The sequence below is a fragment of the Eschrichtius robustus genome, chromosome 12 (assembly GCF_028021215.1).
Source record: "Eschrichtius robustus isolate mEscRob2 chromosome 12, mEscRob2.pri, whole genome shotgun sequence".
In the NCBI taxonomy this organism is placed as follows: domain Eukaryota; kingdom Metazoa; phylum Chordata; class Mammalia; order Artiodactyla; family Eschrichtiidae; genus Eschrichtius; species Eschrichtius robustus.
Window position 1 is genome coordinate 4,707,044 of NC_090835.1, and position 21,092 is coordinate 4,728,135.

Here is a 21,092-nt window from a genome sequence, read left to right on the forward strand (position 1 = left end):
TGAGGCCTCACAGGTCTCCCCATGGTACTACTCTGAACTTAAACTCAAACACGCACATAAAAAAATATGACTACCGTGGCATAGCACACCTGACTACCAGGCAAGAACTAGCGTTGTCTTTGCCACTAACTCGCTGTATGACCTCAGCCAGTCATGTGACTTCTCTAAATCTTTATGTAGGTGTAACATGAAGATATTGGGCTAGATCAGACTAACACTGTGTGCCCAAAATTGTGTGTATACACGAAATATGTGCATTTTTCTAGAGAGGGGTCTATAGCTTTCATCAGATTCTCAAAGAGGTCTGTCATCTAAAAGAAATTAAAAACCTGGAGCCTGAATGATCTCCATGGTTCATTCAAGCACTGTACCATCGATTCTGCGACTTCTCGGCAGTGGTCATAGAGGGCCATCTCTAATCCTATATCCACTTGACACATGAGGAAATCGAGACTCAGACAGGGTCAGTAACCACCTCAAACTCACAGAGCTTTTCGGGTTGGAGCTGTCTCATTCCAAAGTCCATGTTCTTCCCATTGATGCTATGCTGTGCGTAGCACGGATTTACTTTTAACTCTCAATGTCAGTTTCACGCAGCCGGTGTGACCACCACCTCTCCTCTTTCTCACCCCACCTGGTGCCCTAACGCCAATGACCCTTCAACCCCACTAGAACCTCCCTCACCCCTTGTGGTCCTCTCACCCCTCATTACTCAGCAACAAGGTTGCTCACCCCTCATTACTCAGCAACAAGGTTGCTCCCCCCTCATTACTCAAGGTCAATGTATATAATCATTCCTTTGCATACATCCTCTGCCCTTGCCCTCTCACTGCATCTTCAGAGGTGCTTGTAAATCTACCACTCTGGTTAAATCCAACTCTCCACCTCCTCTGTCCCTGTATCTGTGCAGCTCAAAGTGATGGAGAAAAAGACACAATCACACCACTGATCTCACTTTCAATTCATGATCACCAGCTTTGGGTGGGCCCTTCGTGTAGCTAGGGTCTCACTATACTTCCCGGGGCCATTCACTCAGCCCCTCAACTAGGTGGTGTTTTACTTTTTTTCCTTTTTCCTCAACTCTTGGACACCTCCTTCCCCATCCTCACTCTCAGATGTTGCTGCTTCCTGTTTCACTGAAAGAACGGAAGCGAACTCCGTTAGACTCCTACTACCACAAGCCCCCGCTCCACTTCCCACCATGCTCACCTCTGCCCTGGATCCCCTTTCCTCTTCCCACTCAGCAACTCTGCTCCAGCAATTCTGTCCCCCCTCTCTACAGCGTCAACTTTCCTCAAACTCAACACGTCTGAAACTGAACTCCAGATCTTCTGCTGTAAGGTTCTCAGCCTGCAGCCTTCCCCATCTCAGTGGAGGGCAACTCCATCCTTTCAGTCATTCAGGTCAAAAACCATGGAGTCACCCCCGACTCCTTTCTTCACGCCCCACATTCTGTCAGGCAATCCTATTGGCTCCACCTTCCAACTGTATCCAGACTCTGACCACTCCTCCCCACTTCCTCTGCTCCTACAGGGGTCTGAGCTGCCATCACCAGTGGATGACGCTTCTTCACTCGTCTTTCTGCCCAACCCTCATCCATTGCAGCCTGTTCCCAGTACAGCATCTGGAGGGATCCTTTCAAAATATAAATCCGATCAGATTTCTCCTCTGCTCAGAACTCTTTACTGGTTCCCCGTTTTCAGGAGAATCAAAGCCAAAGTCCTACGACAGCCAACATAATCCAGGCAGCCCACACCTGTTACCTCTCTACCCTCTTCCCCTATTGCTCCCCACCGATTCTCTCTGTCCCAGCCCCAGGAAGGCACACCCCACCTGAGGGCCTCTGCAATGGCCCTCCCCTCTGTGGGGAGCTCTCTTTCCCCAGATACTCAGTCGTTATTTCCCTGCCTCCCCACTTTCAAGTCTTTACTTACCTGTCCCCATCTCAATGAGCCACCATGACTACCCTGTTCAACACTGTACCCAATGCCCTGCCCACGCAGCACTCTCAATCCCCCTTATTCTGCCCTACTTTTTCTTCTTCCTAACGCTTACCACCTTCCGGCGTACTGTTCAATTTACTTATTTACCACGTTTACTGTATGTCTTCCCTCATACTCTCTCTCCTTCCCCCACACCCACCCCACATAGATAAAAGCCCCATAAGGGCAGGGATCTTTTTTTTGCTCTCTGAAGTATCTCAAGCAGCTAGAACAACGCCTGACACACAGATGGGCCTCAATAAATACTTGAATGACTGAATTGAATTGAATGACTGAACTGAAGTCTAAGAAACTAACTATCTTCCGAAACTGTAAGCTGTACTTGAGCTCACTCAACACGACGAAGGCGCAGCCAAGGAGAGAAATGAGTGGCTGTGAGGCCGTTACAGAGACTAAATCCAGAGCAGCCTCTTACCATCCTTCGCATATGCCACACAGTACACAGTATCTTTGTGTCCCTTTAGGGGCTGAAGTAAGGTGCCATCAGACGTGTCGTAAACCTGGCAAAAAAGAGACAAAAGTACAGATTACCCACGTGGCATCCATTAGTCAGAATCCCTGCAGGTTGCTGCTGCTATTTTTGTTGTCATAACAACACATTTGTCAATATTCTAAATTTGCACCAAGTAAAAACTGAACCAAGAAACCAGAAAGAATGTGACTTAAAGCTGGGAAACCCAAGAAGGAGAGGCTCTGATTCTGCCCATTACATGGCCGGAAATGTGCCATTAATGCTCAAGAAACAGAAGTTCACTCCGTGAAACTTCTCTACAAAGTTCACTCCCCTTGCATGTATTTGGATATATGACCAAACAAGCTAGGCCCTCCCTAATAAAGCCAGCACAAAGAGCCCAGCTAGAGCATGAATTAAATGCCAGTGCTAGCCCTGCCCTACTACCAACATCACAGAGAGATGTTTCATACTTGCTACCAAGAGTTGGAAGTCACAGACCTGAACTCTGGGTTTGCAAACTGGAGGGAGTGTTATAAAACCCGTCTGTAATGTGCATTTAGGATTTTATAGCTGTGTAACATCTATAAGTATGTGGAGATTTAAAAAACACACCATCTGAGAAATAAAAGCAAAACCCTCCAAAAATGGTAAGTGTTGGAGAAGATAAACTATGGGAAAAACCTGAAAGGATTTGGATTGTTTACCCTGGACAGAAGAAGTCTGCAGAACAATTTACCCACGGCTTTCAGATTATGTAGTTACCATGCACAGAATGGAGATCAGGCCGTCTGCATATCTCGAGACAACAGAGCAAGAGGAAGCGGACTTACGCAGGAGGAAGGGGAGATCATGCAAAGGGTTTTAGGTCAAACGTAAAGAGTTCTCTGAAAATTACTTTTATACTCTGGGACAGGTTGCAGAGACTGCTTATGTTCTTTGAAAATATGAAAAATAGGACAGCATCCATATGGAATTGCTTACGAAGGCCAGTGCCTAAAAGCTGGGGTCAGGCTATCTGGCTTCTCATGGAGGGAGCCCCTTCAGGCCTGTTGTTTGACTTTTTCAGGGGGACAAAATGTGAACTGACAACAGCTCAGTTTCAAAGGCATTTTAATTATTTTGAACTCTTTCGTGGGTCTCTCAAAGTAAAAAGGGAAAGATTAATGACTCCAAAGAAGGTATTGTTCACAGGTTCCTATCTGATAGACAGTTTACCTACCTGTTTTAAATAGCCCATTTCCTTCCCTATTAAAAAATAATGACTGGTTTTTCCACCTTGTCTTTTTTATCTTAAAAAAAGGGTTAAATTTCAGAGCACTTACAAGAGGGAGAGGAAAAAAAGCACTTAAAAAGGAAACTCAGACAAAATCCTACCAGTAATCTGTTTCCTGCAGCCAAAATCAGCTGGGTTCCGTCGGGCTTAAATGCGAGGTCATATACACTAAACAGGAGACAAGACAAGACAAAAGGACAATTAGGAACCAAAATGATGAGGTCTGCTAATGGCAGGGAAAGCAAACTTTATTTCCATTACGAAGCACTGATTGTGTATGAGAGAGAAAAATAATGGCTAAGAATTGCATTTGGTTGCAAATTCCATTTAACTACCACACCTTCGATCACAATTCACTTGGCAGTTAGCGTTGTGTCCCAATTTCCACCTGTCCAGAAGCCAGACGCCAGACATGATTCAAAGGGTAAACAGTGGAGGGCACTACCTCATCTAATAATACCATAAAGGTTACATGAACTGAAAGAATGTGTGAGGGCTAGCAAATCCACAGGTCTCTGAAAAAGTTGGTCATTTATTAAAATATCATTACTGGACTTCCCTGGTGGTCCAGTGGTTAAGACTCCACGCTTCCAATGCAGGGGGCACTGGTTCGATCCCTGGGTGGGGAAGTTCCACATGCCGCCAGGCACAGCCAAAAAAAAAAAAAACGTTACTCTTTCCAATTAATCAGATACTTATCAAGTGCCTCTTAGGTGCTAGGAGCTAACAGATACAAGATGAGTAGATCACAGACCCTCCCTGCCCTCAAGGAAATTACCATCCTGTGGGAAGGTGATGTTCAGACACTCACAAAGAATCACATGTCATCAATTGTAAAGCACACTTTTTTTCACATTTGAGCATTTCTGATGTTGGGATGTGTCTTATAATTGATGATGTGTCAGTTTAACTGGCAGCATTTTTTGCTGTCTTAGTCGTACGTAAAATAATGATATTTTACAATCAGTGACCTCTTAGATTGGATGAAATATAGAATAATACTGTGATAGAGGCTTTAGGAGATACATTAAAGTATATATTGTAGGATTCCAAGGAGTAGACACAGTGTTCTGATTTGGAGAGGATCAGAAAAAGCTTCATGAAGAAAACAATATGTGAAAAAGGTAGGGCTTCTGAGACATGCAGGAGGAGACTGGGTAGGTGCAGCATTTCAGGCACAGAAAACAGAACAAGCAAAGACAAGACAGTGGGAATAGCAAATATCTAAATAACCTAATTTGACTGAAACATCTGGCTATGTGCAAGGCAATAGGAAGCGATAAGGCTGAAAAAAACAGGCTGGAGCCGTATTACAAAGATTCTCAAATGCCCCCAGGCAGAGGATTTCATTAGTTCAGGTGACCCTAGTAAGAATGTGTCAGACAGCACTGCCAAGATGGCCTACTGTAAAAGTTGAGCATGGGATAAATTAACCTGGCACCTGTGAGTGATCGAAAAATATACACCCTGGAGTGTTCCCTGGCGGTCCAGGGGTTAAGACTCCACAATTTCATTGCCGAAGGCGTGGGTTTGATCCCCGGTCAGGGAAATAAGATCCCAAAAGCCATGCGGTGCGGCCAAAAAAAAAACACACCCTGGTAACTACTTGGAGCATTTACCACAGACACCCGATGCTGAGCTCTTCAAATGCATTATTTTATTCTGTCCTCACAACAATTTTATGAGGTAAGAATTACTACTCAATTTTGTGGTTGAGGACACCATGGTTCAGAAAGGTCAAGTATCTTGCCCAACATCACACAGCAAGTGAAAGGGCCAGAATTTTAACTCAGGTCTGACTTTACAGTCTGTGCCATATGGCCGTCCACTCTCCTGAATTACTGTCAAGTATAACAAATCTATGCCACCCTCAATACTTTAATAACAATGACTAATATTTATTAAGCACATTTATTTACATGTGTGCAAAGTACAGTTTAAATGCTTTACATGTGTTAACTCACTTAATTTTCACAACAATCTTATATCTGTTTTGCAGATGAGAAAACTAAGGCACAGAGAAGTTAACTAACCTGCCTGAAAATAAACTGCTACTGAGTAGAGGTGGAGCCAGAATTCAAACGCAGGCAGTCTGACTCTGCAGCCCAAGCTCTAACCACTACGCTTGTGGCCTCCGTTATAATTATTATTTGCATATGCCATAGTTGACCAAATAATTAGCAAGAGTCTCCATGTTTCATCAGCAGGAAAAAAAAAGTGTTATCATCTACTCAAGGCATCACACATAGAATTCAGAGTTCTTATATAGGCTCCATTGACCTCAGAAGCTTCCTTTTTTTTAAAAAAATTATTTATTTATTTATTTATTTATTTATGGCTGTGTTGGGTCTTCGTTTCTGTGCGAGGGCTTTCTCTAGTTGCGGCGAGCGGGGGCCACTCTTCATCGCGGTGCGCGGGCCTCTCACTGTCGCGGCCTCTCTTGTCGCGGAGCACAGGCTCCAGACGCGCAGGCTCAGTAATTGTGGCTCACGGGCCTAGTCGCTCCGCGGCATGTGGGATCTTCCCAGACCAGGGCTCGAACCCGTGTCCCCTGCATTAGCAGGCAGATTCTCAACCACTGCACCACCAGGGAAGCCCAGAAGTTTCCTTTAATAAAAATAATCCTTCACATATATTCAAGAGTTGTTGAAGAGTGTAAATTTACATGATCTCATTTGACCTTATGCTAACGTAATGCCTCAGACAGGCCAGGCATTACTGGCCCATTTTTACTGATGAGGAAACTGAAGTACACAGGCGAGTCATCTGTCTGCTGTCACAGAGCTGGCTGATGGAGAAGCTGGAACACAGCGATTGCTACCCCTCTCCAGTTGGGCATCCCTCGTGATAGAAGCAAACACAAACCCTGAGTCCTTCAGCTTCCTCGCTGTTATGTGGTAACAGACCTGGGCTTTCCCGTCTCTCAGACTTTCTTTCTCAGAACCTAATGGACAACGTACTGGGTGCATTTCACACTCTGCGGAGAAGCAGGGTGGGAGAGGGAAAAGCAGGGGGAGCTGGGGCCAGAAGGGCTGACCCCCGGCCTGAGCTGTGGTCCTCACCTACACAGCAAGGCTAGGGAGCTGCCCTCCTGCCTCACAGGGTACACAAGCACCACCTGCTGTGGGGAGTTGGTGAGGCATGAGGTTTGGGAGGGGTCTGCACCTCTCTTCCACAGTCATCTTGGTCGTGTGGCTCCCTTCCTGCCTTGTACATATCTGAGCCCATCAAAGTGGTTCCCGTGTGACGGGGCTTCCCTGGTGGCGCAGTGGTTGAGAATCTGCCTGCCAATGCAGAGGACACGGGTTCGAGCCCTGGTCTGGGAAGATCCCACATGACACAGAGCAACTAGGCCCGCGAGCCACAACTACTGAGCCTGTGCGTCTGGAGCCTGTGCGCCGCGACAAGAGAGGCCACGACAGTGAGAGGCCCGCACACCGCGATGAAGAGTGGCCCCCCCTCTCCGCAACTAGAGAAAGCCCTCGCACAGAAACAAAGACCCAACACAGCCAAAAATAAAAAAAAAATAAAAAAAAAAAAAGTGGTTCCCGTGTGGCTTCTTCTTCACTAGAATCATTTTGGGCTGAATTATTAGCAAATCATTTCTGAGCATCTCACTTGGGCCAAGTCTTTAGCTATCTTCCTTTCAGATGTGAAAATTCATTTTCTCCTCATTTCTGGAAGTTTGCTTTTCTAAAGTATAACATACATGTCTGATTTACCCCAGTCAAAATTCTTATTGTACTTAGAATCTGTACAATTCAATTTAAGAATTATATAATCTTCTGTAATTACACTGTTTCAGATACTATCTTATCTCCTTAATTACAGTCATATGCAATTTCAGGGTAATGACCCTATTTTAGACATTTGTGGACCCACAGTACATGGCATTGTCCTAGACACAAAATGAGTATAACTGACAAACTGACAAGATTTTTACCTTGAATGCCTTGGGCTTTAATTACATCATAAGATCACAGAAACTTTCCCAAACTATTGGGAAAGACCCTAGACCCTGTCATATAGTCCAACTCCCCTACCAGGGCAGGAATTCCCTATTGATGGATCCAGCCTCTGCTTGAACACTTCCAGGGCTGGGGAGCTCACCCATCTGCAGACAGTCTATTGTACGGTAAGATGGCTCTCTCTCCCCACCTGTCCCCTTTTATGAAAAACGGACATTGTCAGATTCCACTGCAGAGAGACAGAGGGTGAGTCCTGCAAACTGCCCTCTGCCAACCCTGTGCCCACCCCACTGTAAACTGAAGCCTCAAGGTGCCTCTCCAAATCCTGCACAACCTGATCCAGCCCCCACTTACTTGATTTGAATCTTAAGCAAATTGTTACCTCATTAAGTCTCAGTCTCTTCATCTGTAAATGGGGTAACAATTCCAACCTCACAGGCTGCTGTGGAGATTAAACAAGATAAGGCATGTAAACACTGTCTGGCCCACAGCTGCTGTGGATGAGGGGCAGAGCAGATGGCAGCCCGCCTGGAATAAGGCATCATGGTTGAGAAGAACCTAGAGCACTGCTTGGAAGGGAGAAAAGAAGGAGTTCAGAGAAGAATAAGAGAACATTTGGGAAGGGCCTTTGGACAGGAAAATGGAGTCTTCAGCTGAACTGAAAAGCATAAATTTAAATCTTAGCAAAAGGGGGCAGGGTGGGGCAGGGGAAAGACCACCTAATTAAGTGCACAATCTGACATGGAAGGTAATGGGGAGTCACTCTGGCTTGATGAGAGGTGGAGTAACGGATCACAGCAACAGGACTCACAAAAGAGAATTCCTGCTGCTACACGAAGGTTAGACGGAAGCAAAAGAGCAGACCAGCAGGCGGAGCTGGTTCAGTGTGGAGGAAGAATCTTTGACATCTGGGATTTTGGAGTTCTACTATTTATAGTTTTTTGTTTTGTCTCATTCTGGGCTATCAGCTTGCATATGTAGCTGCCATCAGTATCGCTGGTCTCTAGAACCCCTAAAGCCCCTACACTAGAATAGCTGTAATGGGCCAAAAACCAAATAACCAATCTTCATTCATCATTCATTCACCCACCTCTTCATTCATTCATGAATACCTCTATCCATGAAATAATCACAACAACCACTGTCTAGGCTCTAGAATAAGCCTTGGAAATGAGTAAGACATAGCCATTGCTTTTAAGGGGTTTATAGACTTCTGGGATCAACAGTTTCCCTTAAACTCTTGCACTAGACAGACGGTAAGTACCACAAGAGAGGAATGAACAAAATCCTATGCCAGGGGTTGAAAACTGGGAGCCAATCAGGCTATATTTGGCCAGCAAACGTTTTGTTTGGCCCATATGGTATTTTATTTTGTATTTTTTTTTTTTTTTTTACAGATTAGGTGCCAACATTTAAAAATTAGGACATTTCACATAAAAACCCAGATTCCTGGTTTCTGGTGAAAACAGGAAGCTCTGAGCCACGCTGGGCCAAATTCCTGCAGGGTGGTAACTGGCAGAAGCAGAGCAGCTGCTCTCCCTTTCAGTCAGAGCACGCGCTCTCCAGTTTGCCACAGTCTTTGCCACTTGTTAGTATCTGACAGCAAAACCAAATGCTCAGCTGCTAGCTATCAGCAGCTTGTGCTATGAGTACTTTTATAACAGTTAAGAGAAAAGTAAAAAAAAAAAATTTTTTTTTTTTTTTACTCAAATCTCTATTAAAAGTAGAAGTGAAAGATACAGTGGTAGGGCTATACGTTTCAAGAAGAGTGCAGTATAGAAAAGAAGAATACTCCTAGGGAAAACAAACAATTCCTTGTGTTCAAGATGCAAATAAACATCTCCCATTTACGTTGCCTGCTGATTGCTGCAGGCATTTGAGTTTGCAGCCTCTGTTAACACCAGGAATAATTAATGCAGTGGCTAAGAGCATTGGCTCTGGAGTGAGGAAGAAAGCTGCTTCCACCCCTTACTCACTGTGTGACCCTGGAAAATTATTTACCCACTCTGTGCTTCAGTCGCCTCATATGTAAAACAGAAATAAGTATAGTACCTACGTCAGGTACTGCTGTGAGGTGACAATGAGATAAAAGATATGAAGTTCTCAGCCAGTGCCTGGCACGAAGTAAGCATTAGCTATTACTGGTGCAGAGTACAAAGAGAGAGACCATCTCCAAAGGGAGGCTTAAGGACGTTTAGGATTTCATTGTGAGGAGATGAAGGCCTCACACAGAGAGGCCAAAGAAAAGACAGAGAGGGAATGGCTCTGTTCCAGTAGCCAAAGCAGAGGCTTCACAATGAAGCTGAAAAGATCATGTAGGAAGTTTTGAAAGTCAGGCTGAGGAGAACTGCCCAATAAGTCAGTATGCCCCCCAAATGTGTTGTTATATGATGGATTTGGGGGATAAAAATGGAATAGGACATTAAACAACGTTGAATCATAAAGTGAGAAAGTCATTCTCTTTCGATCCTCTTTCAAACCTTCTAACAAAACACAGGAGAAAGTCTTGCTTTGATGCTATTCAACTCAAGCACCTCTCCAACCACACTCGCTAAATCTCTAGCTCTAGAGACACTACACCTGAGGCTCAGAGGTTCCCTAGCAACAGTATCTAGCTACAACTTGTTAACGCCGTTTTGTTTCTCCCTGCTTTAAGTTCTACAGTTATCTTACATTTACAACAATTGCTACTGGTTTTCATATACGGTGTAATAAAGTTTCCCTGTAGAATGTAAAAGCATGTTTAAAGGAAAATAAGTGAGACAATTTAGAGAAAAGGTCAAGTAAACAAGAGTATAGGTAATACGCGGATGCGGCCTAAGTTGTGAAGCTGGAAAACACTGATGAGCCCAGGATGGATTTTGAGTAAAGGAACGACAAGATCAGACTGTGATTATGTGTAAAGCCGCCTCCACAGGCCACTACCTCACGCGTGGTACATTCCCTTGCTCCCTCTCCAGTCCTCAGTTTCTCCATCCGCAAATTGGTGGGAGGGCGACCCTGCAGTCGCCCAGAGCCCGGACTCAGGGCCCTCAGCCCAGCCCGCAGGCCCGTTACCCTTGGCAACCACCAGGGTTCACGCCATAGCGCCCGCCATCCCCGCTGGGGCTCAGCCTCCCGCTCCTCCCGGACTGCCCCGCTCCTCACCACTGCTCGGCTTTATCTCTCCACGTCAACACAGCCCTCATAGCTGTTTCCCTCACGCCTCGGGCCCCTCCTCCCCGCCTCAGCAACAGGCCTAACTCCGCAAGCCACTTTGTCTGCCGGCGCTACCCCGGCAACGCACATGCGCAGTGAGCTACGCACGAGGCAGAGAGTTCCGAGTGCGCATGTCTAAAAGGGAGGGCTAGAAAGAAGGAATGGGAGGCTAGAAGGCGTCCTCATATCTAGGACGCGCACGATTGGTCGGAACGGGAAGGGGGCGGTGCGTCTTCCTCGACAAAGGATTTGATTGGCTGAGCCGTGGAAATGGCGGCTGTGGTTGAGGGGGGCGGCCGGAAAGCTGCTGAGCAGTCGGACAGACTTCCACTGCCTTCATCTTTTGGTTCCAGCCTAGAATCCCGAGCTGAAGAAGTTTTCACCTCTAACTCCGCTCCACACCCAGAGCGACGCACCCTCTCAGCCTATTACTGCATCCGGAGCCCGCTTGAGGGACACGTCTGGGATGGAGAGTCCGAGCCTGGGGGACTGCGGAGCTGCCCCCTCGGTCATCGCCAACCAGCGCCTAGTCCCAGAGCGGCCCTGTGACCTCCGGCAAGTTATTGTCCCCTTTCGGGCTTCAGTTTCACCATCTGTAAAATGGGAGCGGGGAAGTAGAGGGTGGGTGGGCCTTTCTTACCTAGGGTGGATGGACACTTGGAGGCCGGCAGGGTTAGTTCCTGCGAACAGGGGCTGGAGTACTGAGTACTTGTGTATGTGCGGTGTGGGGCTAAGATGATTTACCTACTTTTTTTTTTCCCCCCCAAAAAATGTGATTCTCAGAACTACCTTGAAAGAGGTATTATCTCCCTTTTACAGATGGAGAAAGAGACTTTGACAGGTTAAGTAACTTGCTCTTGGACCACATAGGTAGTAAATGGCAGAGCTGGGATTTGAACCCAGTCTGTTGATTTTAAAGTTAGTGCTGTTTTCACCAGGATTCAGTTTCCTTATCGCCAAAATTGTGAACAGTATAATTTCTTAAGATCCACCCAGATCTCCCAAATTATTTAACCCCGTATTACATCAGAAGACTTTGATTCTACTTCTACTTAGTCACTGGCTCATGCTTTGTTTCCCTATTTGTAGAAGAGAAGTTGTTTAGACATCTCTAGAGACTCATCCAACTTTGAAAATGTAAATATGATTTAGTGATTAGGATACACTCTACTGAAGTTTTTCAACAATAGTACAGGGGGAGAAGTATTAGACCAAGATTTAGTAGACCCATGTCCTGGAATCCGTTCTGCAAATAACTTAATTTTCCTGTCACTCAATTTTATCAATAAAATGAGAGTAATCCTTATCCTACCTACCTCACAAGGTTATCGGATCAAGAATGAAAGAGAGTTTGGAAATTCTTTATCAAATGTTCTTTACCTTTTAGAGGGTTACAACCTCTGATGAAAGTAATAGACACTGTCCCCCCACCGCCCCCAAAATGCACATATATATAAAACTTTTACCTCACTTATTTCGGGAGAAGGAGGGTATCTCACTGACTCATTTAAGCTGTTCTGTTGATCCCCAGGTTAAGAGCTCAGCTATTGGTTCATGTTTTTAAACTTACGCCAAGTGTCACCAGAAATCTCTATAACAGAGCTATTCAATGGTTAACAAAAAAAATTTTTTTTTCTAGCAAGTAGCTTGAGCTTTTCATTGTGCAGAGATTTCCAACCCTTTTGAACCATGTTGGAGGACAGGAAGATACTCTTATAGAATGACTGAGCCACACTGATTTTAAACTCTCCCATAGTCCGAATAGTCCATGTGGTTCCTTCTCTGTTATGGACTGAAATTGAATAAGCAGAGTCAAATTAATTTTAAATGAGCTAATCACTTGGAGTTTGTTTTTTTTCAGGAAGGAAGATGTTGCTCTGGGATCAGAAAGAGTGGGAGAAGATGAGAAACAAATGGTGATAAAAAGCAGCAGTGAGTGTAATCCCCCGCTGCAAGAACCCGTTGCTTCTGCTCAATTTGGTGGTAGCGCAATGACAGAGTGCCATAAGTCTGTACCATGTGGATGGGAAAGAGTTGTGAAGCAAAGATTGTCTGGGAAAACAGCAGGAAGATACGACGTATATTTCATCAGGTGAGCACGCAAGATGGTAAAGATAGTACAGCCAAATAATTTTGTCTAGACAGGTGGTAGGAAAGCATAGCAGGAGTTTTGGCTCTTTTCTGTTTTTACCATAAAACCATTACGGATTCTGTTCCTTCATTGTCACTGGTTAGTTACATCAGGTGAGTTGGGGACAAATACTTAACATTTTCTGCTACTGTGAATGGCTACTGGTAAGGTTGCACTTAAGCTATATTTGGAAAATTATGTTCTGTTGTCATAGAGGAAACTATTTTAAAGTATCACTTTATCACTTTTTTTATTTTAAATGACAAATGCCCATGGCAAAGTTTGGAAATTATTAATAAAAAATCCTAAATGTGGTCCAGTTTTTAAAAGTCACTTTTATTAACTAGCAATAAGTTTTCTTTAATATCATTTTCTAGCCCACAGGGACTGAAGTTCCGATCCAAAAGTTCACTTGCTAATTATCTTCACAAAAGTGGAGAGACTTCTCTTAAGCCAGAAGATTTTGATTTTACTGTACTTCATAAAAGGAGCATCAAGTCAGGATGTAAAGACCAAAGCATGGCAGCTCTGCCATCCCAACCGCAAAGCGAAAGTAGCAATTCAAACCGGAGCCTCAGGACACGAAGCAGGTGGAAAAAAGATGTGGTTTCTTTGCCAAGTGCTAGTTTGGAATTGCAAGATAGCAGAGAACTCTCTAACTTTACTTCCATTCATTGGCTTTTGAAAGAAGATGACGGTGTTAATGATGCTGACTCCAGAAAGGTTAGAAAGTCCAAAAGAAAGGTGACTGTTTTGAAAGGGATTCAAATTAAGAAAACTAAAACAGGGTGCCAGAGGAGTCTTCCAGATCCTGTTCAAAGTAATAGAAAAAGGGCATCTGTGTATAATAAGGCAGCAGATGCTGAAAGTGACCCTCTTGCACAAGAAAGTCAGCTTGAGAGAACTTGCTGCGTCTCTGATGCCAGAGCGAGCGACAAGACCCTCACTGTTACCAGTGAAGAGGAGAGGCTTGGTAAAGAAAAATCATTGTGTTCAGGATCAGATTTTGAACAGACCACTTCTGGCATCATAAACAAATTACGTTCAACCGAAGAAGCAGGACACAACAAGAAGTGTGAGGGTACCTTTTTAGAATCTGAGGAAATAAGAACCAAAGTAGAAGTTGGGGAAAGGAAGGAGCATTTGCATATTGACATTTCAAAAGGTGGCTCTGAAATGGACAACAGCTCACAAACGGAGAAAGACTCTACTTCTGCGAAAATATTTCAAGGTATTCAGTGCACTAAAGTGCTGTTAAACATGTGATGAGGATTTTGCACTTCATGCCTGTACCCAGTTAGCATGTGGGAATAGAATGAAGAAGTAGGGCCAAATATCAGATACATTCTACCAGTTGGTCCTAGTGCCTTGTGTAACTGATATTTAAGCCCTTTTGTATGGCAAAGAAACAGCTGGCTACTGCCTTGATGCCCCCAACAGAGGACAATTGTGCCATTAACCGTTGCTACCATCCTGTTACAACACCTGGGACTCTCCTCAACAGTGCTGTCCCTTCTTCCCTTTTTTCCAGCCAGTAATCTTACAACTTTAGGGGAAATAAAAAGGTTTCACTTGTGAAAAGATTTGGGGAAGACTCCTTTTATACATAAACTGGTTGAGAATAGTATCTTCTCTTTGCACCCCTCCTGTTACTTATTACTGATGTGTGACTTCCAATTTAATTTTATATATCATAGTCATTTTTATCTTCTATTGTAATATAATGCTTCTCTAAAATGCTTTAGAGCTCTAAATAATTCAAAACTGTAATCACATAGTTCATCTATTATTTGTAATATGCTCTTAATACAGAGTCCAGAGCTTAACAGTTTTGCCTTTATAATACCTCAGTGAATAAGAGATAAAAGAAAGGAGACCTTTGAGCAACGCTATATTAGTTATTCATTATGCCATTATGGTATAATGAATAACTCCTTTAAAGAAGAATAGTAATTTTAAAGTCCTATGGGGAGACAGCATGGACAGATTAGTAGAGCAGGTGGTTAGAGTTGGTTCCTGCTCCTGGTCCCACTCATGATTTTATTATGTCTTTGCTGTGCCTGGAATTTCTCTACCTTGAACAGAAGATGACCACATACACCTAGGAACTGCATAAAAATTCTCCAATGTGTCCTTTAAAGACCTTGAGCTTCCTAAAGCCTTGAGGTTTATGTAGATTTATTGCTAGTAAAATGGGCAAATAAAGTATCAAAAACATCCTTTTGTGACTAAAATGGAAGTATCCTAGTCATCCTATGCCTAAAGAAGTCTAGTTCTCAACATAAGTACGTTTACTGTAGGTAATAGGTATCCAACAGAGTAGTAAAGACTTTCCCAGTGCCTTAGTTAGAAATTGCCACGTAAATTGAGCTTAGTCTCCTAGTAATAAAGGAGGCTAGCCAGTAATTATCTATAGGAACCCACAGAAGAAATTATCAAGTAGGTAGTAAGAGCACTTTCCTTTGTTCTGACTCTTTTTACTTTCCACTAGGCTTTGCCTATTCAAACTAGAAGAGCAAAAAAACATTAGACTGATTATCTGGAGACGTGGATACTTGTCCCAATCTATAGTCAGTCCCACTATTGTTTTCAGATAGTTGCTTAATTTCTAAGCCTTAGAGTCTTCATCTGTAAAACACAGGTAATAACCCTCACCAGTCCTGTTTTTCACGTCATGAATATTGTAACGTAAAATGAGAAGTGAAAAAGATGGCTTCACGCTAGACAAATGCAAGGTATTATTAACTGACATTCAAATTTAGAGGGTATGACTATAGGGAGTATTAAATGTGATGATTTTAGAAACTTGAAAGCCTAATAATGGTGGTCAAAGAGTCTTTGTTAAATTAAACTTCCCAGTAGATAGTGGCCTTAGGTGTTCTAAGATCCAAATCTTAGGCTTTCCTGCAGGTTCTGTTTTATCTGTATCCTTTTTTTTGTTTGTTTTTTGTTTTTTTTAGTAAAAGTATTCACTGCAGAATATTTGGAAAATATGGAAAATTAAAAGAAAAAAATTAGCAACAACCATTATGCCATTTTGGTTTATTCTAATCTCTCACATTTTTTTCTTTTTTTATTAAATTGGGATCATATGTTGAATATTGCTTTTTTCACTTAAAAATTAATGACATGGGAAAAATTCATGATGTAGTCTCAAAATATTTTAATCACCACATTGTACAAATGTCATAATTTAAAATATTCTATATTATTTCCAATTTTTTAAGGTAGTGAACTCTGAACAAAAATCATAGAGAACTAGTATAATAGTGGTTAAAGGCTCAGGAACCAGACTGCCTGGATTAGAATTTCACCTCTTGACACTTACTAGCTGTGGGACCTTGGGCAAGTTACCTAGCTTCTCTGTACCTCAATTTCCTTATTTGTAAAGTGGAGACAAAATAGTACCTACCTTGCTCATAGGTCATTAGTAGGATTAAACTGGTTAATTTTTGTGAAGTGCTTAGAATAGTGCTAAACTGAACGTTTTATAGCAGTAGTGTGTTGTTGTTGTTATTTGCAGCCCTGAATATTACTTTAGGCTGAACCATAGATTCTGTAAACAATGTTCACTCTTTCCTTTTCAGAAGACACCATCCCACAGACACAAATAGAAAAAAGGAAAACAAGCCTGTATTTTTCCAGCAAATATAACAGAGAAGGTATCCCTTTTCCGATCAGAAAACCAGACTTTAAATCTATTTCAAGTGTTCCCCTCTAATACAGTGTGTTTGTTTAGCTCTTAGTCCCCCACGACGCAAGGCCTTTAAGAAGTGGACACCTCCTCGGTCACCTTTTAATCTTGTCCAAGAAACACTTTTCCATGATCCGTGGAAGCTCCTCATTGCGACTATATTCCTCAACCGGACCTCAGGTTTGTGGATTCTTTTAATTTTTGTCATAGTAGAGACAGTGTGATGAGGAGAACTTATCAGGAAACCTGGTCTCAAGTTTGATTTTGACCTCAGGTAAGGCCTTCTTTCAGTCAGTCCTCAAACTCTTCACCTATAGACTAGATGACATCCAAGAGCCTTTTTAGCATTAAAGAACAGATTTCCATTTATGTTCTACTTCCAAATTACTTTTAGTCATCAATGAAAATCCGTTACTTAACCTTCCTCCTCTCTGTGTCATGTATAAAAGCATTTCTTTTTCATTGGATGCTTTCTTTAATGTCACTGGCACCTTATGTTCTGTATGCTTTTACACTAGTTATATGATGATCTGATTATTTAAAAACCAATATCATGGGCTTCCCTGGTGGCGCAGTGGTTGAGAATCTGCCTGCCAATGCAGGGGACACGGGTTCGAGCCCTGGTCTGGGAAGATCCCACGTGCCGCGGAGCAACTAGGCCCGTGAGCCACAATTACTGAGCCTGCGCGTCTGGAGCCTGTGCTCCACAACAAGAGAGGCCGCGATAATGAGAGGCCCGCGCACCGCGATGAAGAGTGGCCCCCACTTGCCACAACTAGAGAAAGCCCTCGCACAGAAACGAAGACCCAACATAGCCATAAATAAATAAATAAATAAATTAAATAAACCCAAAGTTAAAAAAAAAAAAAAAGTATAAAAAAAAACCAATATCATGCAAGGCCAGGTTTTGGCATAATTTGGACTGTTAACCAAATCGGTTGATGGTGTTGGGTTTTGACTCTGAGAGTGGTTGCTGATTTAGGTAATGTCTTCTCATCAGTGGTTTAAAAAGAAAGAAAGAAAAAAACTCTCTATATGAGATTTCTAGATAAAGAAGTACGTGAGCCTAAAATCAGCCCATCTGGAGGCTTGTAGTCACGTAGTTACTTTTACTTCCCAGGCAAAATGGCAATCCCTGTGCTTTGGCAGTTTCTGGAGAAGTATCCTTCAGCTGAGGTAGCGAGAACTGCAGACTGGAGAGATGTTTCAGAACTTCTTAAACCTCTTGGTCTCTACGATCTTCGAGCAAAAACCATTGTCAAGTTCTCAGGTACTTTCCCATATACCCAAAGGGAAAAACATAAATTGTGCCTATTTAAGAGAGCCACACCTTAAACTTTAATGTCCTCAGTTGCGACATTAATAGAGGTCATTCAGCTCAAGCACTGAAAGCATTTGAAGATAGTTCGCTTGCCCCAAAGTGCAGTCTCCCGCTGACCCAGGTGATAAATCTTTGCCCAGCACCAGGTCAGGCCGTGTGGGCAGGATTAGAGGAAGAAGTCAGTGAAGCAGAAAGCCCAGTTGACCTCAGGGACATTACCCCTGTCTCGTTAGGTCAGCACAAAACAATAATGGTTAGTGAGTGGCAAACAAGCAGGTCAGACAGGGGTGGTGGCTGCAGGAATTCAGAAGAAAGCAGCCACAAGTCAGGCTGTTAGGAGAGATTCTTTCCCGTCCCTTTCTGTTGTTTCTCCTTTTCAGGGAAAGTATTTTCCTAGAGGCTGACCTGATATGTGGGGTGTTGTATTCTCAGATGAATATCTGACAAAGCAGTGGAGGTATCCGATTGAGCTTCATGGGATTGGCAAATATGGCAACGACTCTTACCGAATTTTTTGTGTCAATGAGTGGAAGCAGGTAAGGCCCATCTCCGGCACATTTTGTCTCTGAGACAAAGTAAGTCCACCGTTATGGTTAAAACTATTTCTTGGACATACGTGCTATTACAGTCACAACCAGCTTTGTTCCAAGCTTGAGGGGCAGTGGTGGCTTGGGGTTATTGACAGCGGGAGAGGGTCCATAGATTTCCCCAGGTCCACAAAGACTCCCTGGTCTCTGACTGACCTCCACTGGTTTGCCACTTCTAGCCCTGTTCCTGTCATTCCCATTCACATACTGTCTCTAGGCCTGATGTGGTTTTCCTCCTGTCACAGTCATACTCGCCTTCAAAAGCACACCACTGAAGGGGAGCAGGCAGGTGCGGGATTGGAGTGCACGCTTGTTGGGTTTCTCCTAGTGGTCTCAGACTGTTTTTGTGGTAGGTGGGTCCTACTTCGGCTGCCCATTCTATTGAGTATGCCCAGCCCATGGGCATCTGGGTGGCATCCTGGCAGCTGATAGGCACTGCCACATAGCCTGTACACTCTCCTCTTAGTCTGTGACTTGCCCTAAAGCATTTAGCTGGGAGGTCTGGCCAAGCCCATCCCTGCTTCACCATTTATTGTGACCTGAGCAGTCCATTTAACTCTCAGGGTCTATAACCTCCTGGAAGATGGCATATTAATACTTGACTCATGTTATCACCACCCTCCACACTGAGTCCCAGTGAAGATCAGTACCAAACTGGAAAGTACTTTGTAAACTGTAAAGGATTGCTTTGATGTAAGGTGTAATTTTAACCATTCCTGAATCTCATTAGGGTAAAGGTTATCATTTTCAGGTATATTGTCATAAGGTATTGTTCCCCCACCATATCTTTAAAAAGCCAATTAAAAAAATGTATTTCTGGGCTTCCCTGGTGGCGCAGTGGTTGAGAATCTGCCTGCCAATGCAGGGGACACGGGTTCGAGCCCTGGTCTGGGAAGATCCCACATGCCGCGGAGCAACTAGGCCCGTGAGCCACAACTACTGAGCCTGCGCGTCTGGAGCCTGTGCTCCGCAACAAGAGAGGCCGCGATAGTGAGAGGCCCGCGCACCGCGATGAAGAGTGGCCCCCGCTTGCCACAACTAGAGAAAGCCCTCACATAGAAACGAAGACCCAACACAGCCAAAAATAAATATAAATAAATAATAAATAAATAAAAAGTGCATACATAATTCTGTGTCTGGCGCACAGTAGGTGCTTAGTTTAAAAAAAAATAGTATTTCTGACTAATTTACATAAGGCCTCTGTCTCTTAATGTGTTGTATTTCTTCCAGGTACACCCTGAAGACCACAAGTTAAATAAATATCATGACTGGCTTTGGGAAAATCATGAAAAGTTAAGTCTATCTTAAAACGCTTTGACGTTTTCAAGCTTGTTTTTATGCATTGCTTTGCACTTTGATTCTTAAAAGCTCCACTAAGCACAACCGCCTTTCCAGGCGTATAGATTCTAATCAGCCCACCTAGAAACCTAATGTGTGTCTTAATGTGTGTACCACCGGAAGATCTTCGCTACTGAATGTGCTACGACATGTTCTGAGATTTTTTAAAAAATTAAATTGTTATTTGACAACAATCCTAAAAATGTATATGGCTTTTCCAATAATGAAATGTGATTTGAAGTTTAAAAAAACTTTCCTCAGTTATTAATAATGCAAAGCAAATTTCTATCAACCTTGCCTGAGGGAAGATTAGACCTCCTGTTGTCCTTCTATAGAAAATGATGTCACACAATTGTTATATGAAGAAGCAAAGAGTTTTCAGCCACACATGTCAGAAAAGATACGATAGGGTAAATTAGGCAGTTAATTAATAAAGTATTTTTATTAAAAAACGCTAACCTCCAAAGAAAAATAAGATTATTTTGTCATCATGTGTCCTTGATGACTGTCTGCTGGCTTTTAGGAATTGGAGATTTGACCATTTGATAACCTAATGTGCATATCTGCCTGCAGTTCTGTTGCAGAGTGTTGGCTTCTGGCTCACGCATTTACCTTGATGCCTATGTGAAAACTGGAGCATTTACCCATCTCCCATCTTCCAGCTGGAGGACAGGACCTTTTAAGTTTTATGCCATTTTTAAAACAGGTATTATAATGGTATAGCTCAAATACTGAAACATTCACTTTAGAAGGAACTCACAAAACAAACAAAAATCTAAGTTATTAAATCTCGATTATCAATTGTCATTTTAAGGCATAATTTGGAAATTAAATTGATTGAATAAATAAAAAACAAATTGTTAGGGAAACTACCTTTGATGTAGGGTAGAGTGTGAACAGAACCAGGATACAGTGTGCTGCAGAGCTAGTTGGTTGTTTCCACTATAGTGAGTGAGATTCATTTTTTAGAGAAGGATGGATTTTGACCATCCTTCAAAATCCAGGAACAGGAAAACTGGCCACACACACGCACACCTCCAAGGCAAACATCCACTTCATAACCTCCCATCACGTTTTTATTTAACAGGTGTCAGAGTAGCATTCACTAAGTGCAAAGCTCTGTGC

General features: G+C 43.1%; 2 protein-coding genes across 14 annotated transcripts in view; one reads left to right on the forward strand and one right to left on the reverse strand.

Annotated features, from left to right (window-relative positions):
• IFT122 (intraflagellar transport 122) overlaps nucleotides 1-10,987 on the reverse strand; it is a 76,209-nt gene extending 65,222 nt beyond the window's left edge. For 11 of the 13 annotated variants that reach the window (XR_011075721.1, XM_068558669.1, XM_068558670.1 and 8 more), the window contains exons 1-3: nucleotides 10,846-10,987; nucleotides 3,832-3,898; nucleotides 2,419-2,503 (exon numbers count right to left, since the gene is read on the reverse strand). Coding sequence is in view for 11 of the 13 variants with exons in the window: in XM_068558669.1 (XP_068414770.1) it covers nucleotides 2,419-2,503; nucleotides 3,832-3,898; nucleotides 10,846-10,886 (193 nt within the window). In the remaining 2 variants the exon portion in view is untranslated. Of the gene's footprint in view, nucleotides 1-2,418; nucleotides 2,504-3,831; nucleotides 3,899-8,080; nucleotides 8,118-10,623; nucleotides 10,632-10,845 lie in introns of those variants that run through there. The other 2 variants (XM_068558676.1, XM_068558666.1) reach the window with 2 other exon arrangements.
• Nucleotides 10,988-11,169: 182 nt separating this feature from the next.
• On the forward strand, nucleotides 11,170-20,731 carry MBD4 (methyl-CpG binding domain 4, DNA glycosylase). The gene is made up of 9 exons (XM_068557121.1): nucleotides 11,170-11,455; nucleotides 12,762-12,988; nucleotides 13,405-14,258; nucleotides 16,615-16,689; nucleotides 16,767-16,901; nucleotides 17,842-17,991; nucleotides 18,475-18,578; nucleotides 19,860-19,921; nucleotides 20,541-20,731. The coding sequence occupies exons 1-9, from the start codon at nucleotides 11,363-11,365 to the stop codon at nucleotides 20,593-20,595; spliced, it is 1,755 nt and encodes a 584-aa protein (XP_068413222.1). The 5' UTR covers nucleotides 11,170-11,362; the 3' UTR covers nucleotides 20,596-20,731.
• Nucleotides 20,732-21,092: the final 361 nt, after the last annotated feature.